General features: G+C 31.6%; 1 protein-coding gene across 1 annotated transcript in view; it reads left to right on the top strand.

Moving 5' to 3' along the window:
• The first annotated feature begins 1,638 nt into the window (after nt 1-1,638).
• LOC134478633 (IQ domain-containing protein M-like) overlaps nt 1,639-7,590 on the top strand; it is a 238,757-nt gene continuing 232,805 nt past the window's right edge. The window contains exon 1 of the mRNA XM_063260519.1: nt 1,639-1,726. Coding sequence (XP_063116589.1) covers nt 1,639-1,726 — 88 coding nt within the window. The remainder of the gene's footprint in view (nt 1,727-7,590) is intronic.

Here is a 7,590-nt window from a genome sequence, read left to right as displayed (position 1 = left end):
ATTTGATGCATTTAAAAGAATAAATACCTGCACTTCTGTTAACACAGATTGCAAAATTCAGCCAAGCAAGTCTGGCTTCTTCCCCAGTCTCATGATTAGTGAGAATTTCTCAGGCATTGCATGATAATCTGTTTAGATTTTTCTGATCAAATTAATAACAACAGGAGTATATTATGAGCTAATATATCTCATGGCATATTTAATTGTATTGACCTTAATGTTCCTAAATATCTTGCTCAAATGAATATATTGACTAGAATCTTTCAGTATTTGTGAATCTTGGAAAATTCCATTAGTTCTAATTTAGAGATTAAATAATGCTTATGCATGGGCTACACACTGTATGAGAAGGTAAATTAAACTACATCTGATTAATATCTTTGCCTCAATTAGTAGGATATAAGTAAATTTTAGAATTTTAAGTGGCAGCTTTGCAAAACTGCTTACATAATCAAACTTTTCATATTTTCCCTTGACAAACTAATGAATTCCTAAGTTCTTTGGTCAAATCCAAAGAAATGTCTATGAGTGACAGTTAAACCCATGAAAACATTGGCCATTTATTTACTGCTATTGGGTGCCTACTCTGCATCAAATGTAAAATTCTGAACACTCCAGTCACATCTTTCTCCCTCATACACCCTTGTTTCATGGTGCGAATAATGTTTTAAAATTCTCAAAGCTTCTGTAACATTTATATAACATTTGAACTAGTGTTTTCACTGTAAGTATCTATATTAAGAAAAAAAATGATTAGGCAGCTACATGAGTACGGATGCTCAAAAATTTTCATCCTGGTTTATAAACTATCAGTGTATTGAATCCATACAATGGAATGCTAAAATATAATGGGTCAAACTAAAAATGTGCTTCTTAGTACATCTTAAAAGGTATCCATCACATTATATTAAATGCAAAATGTTCATTAGAAATTTCATATGTATTTATGTCCACATAGATGAAAAATTATTGAATATATTATATGTTAACCATGACAAATGGAATTAGTATAAACCAGCAGTATAATTTACGAAGTCCTGTTCTTGACTTTAAATCCTGGCTATACTCATATCTAGATATCTAGATGTTTATGGAGGTTGAATCAGTAATACATTTTGTAGGCTTAGAATAGCATCTAGTTTATAGGAAATTTAAGGGCTTGCAGTTATTAGTAAAATATCATGAGGATGACATTTGGGGGATTTTATTTTCTTTCATTTTTAAAATCTACGTTATGTAAAGTTTTTATGTGGTACTAATTCCTGATTCAATTAACATAATTGAAGCTCTCTAACTGAAGTTAGTTAAGCCTGTTATTTCAAATCTCCTTTAAAACAGTGAAGTAATGGATATGATTCTTATGAATTTTCTTGATTTTTGTTAGATGGGGCAATTTTGGCCATTAGATATTCTCACCTGTTATCCATATTCAGAACCAGAAAATATTATTTTGATATTATCTTGTGTCCATTCATAACAAGTATTTGGCCAGGGACTAAAGATGTAACAGTTCTACATCCTATTGACTGGAGATTGTGATACTAGTGTTTAATCCTATAATGTTAGTCTTGAAGGTTGTATTACAAGATAGAGAATATTAAATCACTCTAAGATCTAGCTTTTTGTTTTAAAAACAGCATGTTGGAATCCTTCTGTGCCCTTCCCAGACATTTTGATGTGCCCTTACCACCCATCACCACCTCCGCGAAACCGCAGAGAGAACCTGGTGAGTTTCATTACCTCAATGCTAATAAGAGCCCGGTGATATTTATTATTTTACATTCACTTAAAGTACAAAATCAAAGAACCAACACTGAACATTTATCCCCTTTGTATTTCATTTCAAGAACTATGTCAAAAGATAGATAAAATTTTGAAAACAACTGCTAATAAATTTTGATTGGAATTTTTAAAACGTGTGTGAATATTGAAGGTTTAGGAAACCTAGTAGAGATAAATTTTTATAATTTAGCAAATGTTTCTATGATTGAGTTATGGTTGTTTAAAAAAATATATAAAATTCTTCAAAACAAAATATGTATGAGTCTTTAAAGTCCACTAAGTATGATAAGGAAACTCTCTGGGCCTTGGAGAACTATTTGAAGATCCAGGGAACTATTGATGCAAAGAAATTATTTTGTGGTTTTTCCTTTTTTTAAAGTGGTTACTCATGATTTTGGGTTTAAGGCTGTCATTAAGAGAAAACTCTTCTTGTACAGTGGGACTTTAATTGATTTTGGAAGAAATTTTTAAGATTGCAGAGTATACTTCTCCTTGGATTCTCAAGGCACTGTTGCATGCAATGTTATTTATCAACTGAAACATTCTGCAATTTTACCATGCTTTGGCAAGCATCAAGTGGAATTTAACTTCTCAGTTTAAGTTTTTATGGAACACATTTTTATTAATCCAACCAATATTCAATACAGCTATTAAAATTTTTACATATAATGTTAGAATCTGAAAGACACGCATTATGTGCATTAGGTTCATTTTAAAATTTTGATTGTTATATTGATTGATAGCTAAATTCTTTTAATACTTTGATTAGACAATTTGAATTCCCAGAGTAATGTTAGTGTGTACATGTTAACAGTCTAGAATTAAATACCTATATGTAGAAATAATTACTGGCAAATAGTCACACAAAGAATGGAGTATAATAAGTAAACAGCATATAATAATCTTGGAAATCTATAGTACTATAAATTGAGACCTATAGCTTTTAGGTATCATATTCTTTGACATTTGTATTTTATTCAGGATTATCTAAGAGATGATTAAAACCTTATTGTCAAAGGGAGGATGAAAACCTTTATCTTCTAATCTCAAATGCCTCAGAAATCTCACATGTTTTCACTTTGTAGGGGAGCTTCTTAACTCATTGAAGGTGTAAGCAATTCTCATGTTTTAAATGAATGCTGAAATCCACTTATATGGACTGACTTATGCAGGGGCTAACCCACCCCTTGTTTATTTAGTGTTAAATAAAAGATCGAAGTTTCTATAAAATAATCCCATTTATTAACTGCAGATTATTGTAAAATTCAGTGGAAGGAGCAGAATAGTGGTCACTTAGTGATAATTTTTGAGATTTGCTCAAGGTTCTACTCACACAAAAATACTAAGCTGAAATATAAATATTTACCAAGGGAACTGGACTTCATGAAAGTTCAAAGCTCTCTGTACCTGTCATAGCAACAGGCACATGGTAAGAATTAATGAACATTGAATGAATAAGTGAGTGTAAATTAAGAAGCCAAGAAGTGAAGAAACATTTTGTTATGCATGTATGCATCTTTAAAAAAAGATGCATAGACTAAATTTTGTAATTGCCAAAAAGAAAAAGATTTTGTGAAAGTAATATACTTGATATTATTTTTATTAGTTTTTAAATACTGATTAAATGTAGATGGCAGAGATACAGTACCATCAAACTAAGTAAAATGTTATGCAGTTTATATGCTTTAAAACAAAATTGTTGAGCAGATTATTAGTTTTATGATATGATAGGTCTCTCAGTACTCATATAACTTCATGGAGAGTTGGAAGGTTGAATACACAGAAGGTATAAAAAATTGCAATGAAATTGTCATTTGCAACTGCTTTAAGTTTGATGTTTCTTTTTCCTTTATAGTAAAAAGTATATTTAATCAAATATGAATAGATGTGTGCCACTGTTTACAGTATGTAAAGTTTTACTTTGTTTTTTTTTTTTAAAGTTAAACCATTCTTTTGTAATTGCAACTTATTTTTATAAGTTCAGAAGACTATGGCCAGCAATTTATTTTGTAAAAATAAAATGTGAAAAGTGTTTCTTTTTTTTTTTTTTTTTTTTGGTCTTTTTCTTTTTTATCGGTACCGGGGATCGAACTCACAACTGCCTGCTTGCAAGGCAGGTGCTTATGCCACTGAGCTAAATCCGCAGCCCCTACTTTTTCTTTTTGAATAATCTCAAGTGCATTCTTCATCTTCTGTCTTGGAGCATCTGTCTTTTTTTCATAGATAAAAAATAATGAAAACTTTTAAAATACTTTTATGACTTTTTAGTTCATTTTAAAGCTATAGTCTAAAACACCTGTACAACAAAAGCTTTTTGTACACATCACTGTGTTAGTTATAGTTAGTCTTTAGTTGGTTATAGCCTCAGCAATCATGTGAAACAGTCACTGAAATCTATTAAACAGCAAAGTGAACTTAAATAGTATGAAAATGTAGATCTTTGCATTTTCTCAGAGGTGAATAGTAATTTACTGGAGTCTTAACATTGCCCAATTTTTAAAATAATTAATTGGCTTAATGAAAAGAAAAAGGAAAGAAAATTAGAACATAGGAAGTGACAAATTTTAATTTTTTTCCATTACATATATAATGTATGTAATACATTATAGAAATTCTCAGTCCATACATGGTAGAAATTCTCACTGGGGAACCTAACAGACTTTTTCCAAACACAGGTCCTTAGCAAGAGGGAGGTGAGACAAAGGATCTCACCCTTCTCTACATGTTAACCAGGTTAATGACTTTTTAGTTTGTTTTAAAGCTGCAGATCCTCTTACTTTTCTAGGCATTAGTTTCAACATCTAGAATTCTCAAGGAAAGAATGAAACTAGGTTTAAAGAAAGAGAGAGAAGATAAGTATTTTTTTTTCACGTGTCTACTCAGAAGTTAAAACATCTCAGTGTAATCACTGGCAAGAGAAAGAAAGGATGTTTCATATTCTGCACGGCAAAGATTTCTTTCTTTTTGTACAGGTTCATAGAATTAAGCTTTGGAACCAAATCTCATTATTTATGCCTTCTAACTCTGTCTACATCAGTCTGCACAAAATACTGTGGGCTTGAAGTTACTGATTGTCATTAAAACCCCACCGTTAGTCAGATTTGTATTACTATGACAAAACATCTAAGAAAAGAAGCTTGCAAGGAAGAGAGCTTCATTTCTGGCTCATGGTTTCTGTGGTTTCAGTTCATGATCTTTTAGCCCTGTTGCTTTGGACTTGGGGTAGCACAGTACACTATGATGGGGGCATGTAGAGGAGGATGTCTATTCACCTTATGGCAGCTGGAAATAAAAATGACAGAAAAGAAGGGGCCTGGGTCCCAATGTCTGCTCTGGGGCACACCCACAGTGGACTATCTCCTTTTCACTGGACCTTAATTTCCATCATTTTCAATGGTGTCTTGGCCCTTGAAGGGCATTCAGGATCTAACTATGACATAATTCCATAATTTTCTGTGCCTTCCTTTGTGGCCTGATCACTCCACCTCTCCTGCTCCTAGAATTTTTTACTGTACTCCCTGAACTCAGACCCAGTAACCAGTAAGAAACCTACATCCTTACACTTTGTAAAGAGTTCCCTTCACCTCCTTGGCGTGAGTGAAACTGAGGCCCTGAGGATGTTCTTTCCCAGCTGCTCGCTCAGGTGGTGCCTGTGATTTTCTCTCCCATCTCTCACACCTCTGTGATTGGAGATGACCACATGTCCCTGTTGTTCCTTTTGGGCATTTCCAGACCATTTTCCCTTCTTCCTTGAAGTCTTCGTTTCAACTCTCATTTCTTTCTCACAGTAATTATTGATTTTATGCATTCTCTCAGATGTTAAAGAAGTTTAATTCCAAGACCTTTGCCATTCTCTGTGACACTTGTCATCACTCTTATTAGTTTTGACATCTAAACAAATGAGCTTTCTTAACTCTTTGGCTTTCCAATTCCTTGACCTCTTTTCCTCAACAATTTTGCTCTCCATCATAGTACGTATGTTCTCTACTAATTATGGTGTGAAGAACTTGCTAGTGCTTTGAAAATTTTACTCTGAAGAATACCATTGTTCAACCAGACCGCTTCCTAAGATCTAACAATTTTTTAAAAACCTCATAAAGAGTCTTGGAATCCCCAGTGTTTATAAGGCCCAAGATTCAAGTTGCTGATATACATTCAGATTTACTGCTGAATCTTTTAATCTTATGGCCACCAATACCCTCAAATTTTATTATGACCTCAAGTATCTTTGCATAAATATTTTTATTTACTAATATGACTTTAGTTATTAATTTACTCCAATATGATTCCCAAATTGATTTTTAAAACACTGACATTTAATATATTCAAAATATTTTTGTTGCTTTTTTCTGATAGTAGATACCCAAAACTTTAAAGGTAGCTCTTCATTATAAAATAATGAATTTGTTTTTAATATGAAAATGCCATAGTTTGTGTCATAGTTCACTGGTAATGTGTATTATTTGTATGTATGCCTCTTTATTACTCACAGGATCTTTAGGCATAGGCAGTCTAAAGTTTTCCCATTTTTCAAATGTGGGAACTAAATATTAGAAAATTTGTGAGTAGCTCAAGCCTCAAAAATATCAGGCTTCTGGTTCTTATTTTTGTACTTCTTCCTTTACTCTGTATTGCTTTATATATGTTCATATTATCTTACATGTACTTATAACAATTGTGTTCTTTCATTATAAAATCGGTCTATTTCAAGTGATTCAACATATAATCAATGTAAAATAAGTATTTTGTGTTATGTACAATATTATGAACTAAAGCTTGGAATAATGTGCTTGATTTTTTAATGCTTTTGGTTCATATACTTCATCTAAATGTGGTATTTTCCATTACATATTTCTTTCCAATGAGATTTCCAATTAATCTTTGTGGTTTTATCAATAGAGTTATTGCCTGTTATACAATAGTGAAGTCTTAGCTTCTGTGCTGAATTATGAGTTAGTTTATGTTATTCTTTCAGTATGTAATAATATAACAGAAAAGACATTTTTCCTTCATGATTTCCCACTACCTACATTAGTAGAGAATTCACACAAACACAATAGTTTTATTATCTGAAATACATCTTGTCTTAACTTCTTAGGAAAATGTGAAAGATATTTTTATTGTGCCAAATTGTAAACAAATTTTTCAGGCTGAGAAAAATGAATGATGTGATATTAAAAGTCTTCAGAAAATTTCTAAGACAGATATGTGAGAAACTTTTTAGCCCATTACAAAAATGTATGTACCTTGATCAAATAGAATTATCATCAAAAGGAAAACCAACATAGTTTATTTAACTTTAGTAAGGCTAATTTCTGAAGTTTTAAGAGTCAGTAAATGTTAATGGTATCAAGAAATAGGTTATTGATACAGTGGTTGAAATAATTGTTAAAGAATAAGGAGATAATTAATTTGTATACCCTAAGGCAAGATTCAAAGATCAGTGATGTACAATAGAAAAGCAATGCAAAATAAGTATAACTTAAAACTTCAGAAATTTAAAGAAAAAAAGTAAAATAAATGTTAAACATACATTTTACTAACTTGATAAGTTTAATTATGAGTGACATTTTATAAACTTCTGTCTTTCTAAACCTTTGAATCCTGGTATATAATGTAATTGATAGCACATCTGAGTGCTGGAAACACTTCAAGTGCTCATAATCATATGAAGCTTGTGGTTTTCACATGGACAGCACAGCCTTGAATTTTATGTTTCCAAGGTCCTTGTTCTCTGATTTCTGTTATCTATCATAATGTTTGGCACATCGTAAATGTACAGTAAATGCTTCAGAAAAGAAAGAAAAA

This window comes from Cavia porcellus, unplaced genomic scaffold (genome assembly GCF_034190915.1).
Source record: "Cavia porcellus strain 051 isolate PalLab524CR breed Dunkin Hartley unplaced genomic scaffold, mCavPor4.1 scaffold_14, whole genome shotgun sequence".
Classification (NCBI taxonomy): Eukaryota; Metazoa; Chordata; class Mammalia; order Rodentia; family Caviidae; genus Cavia; species Cavia porcellus.
The sequence above is the reverse complement of the archived record's forward strand: the minus strand, read 5'-3'. Positions and strand labels throughout refer to the sequence as shown.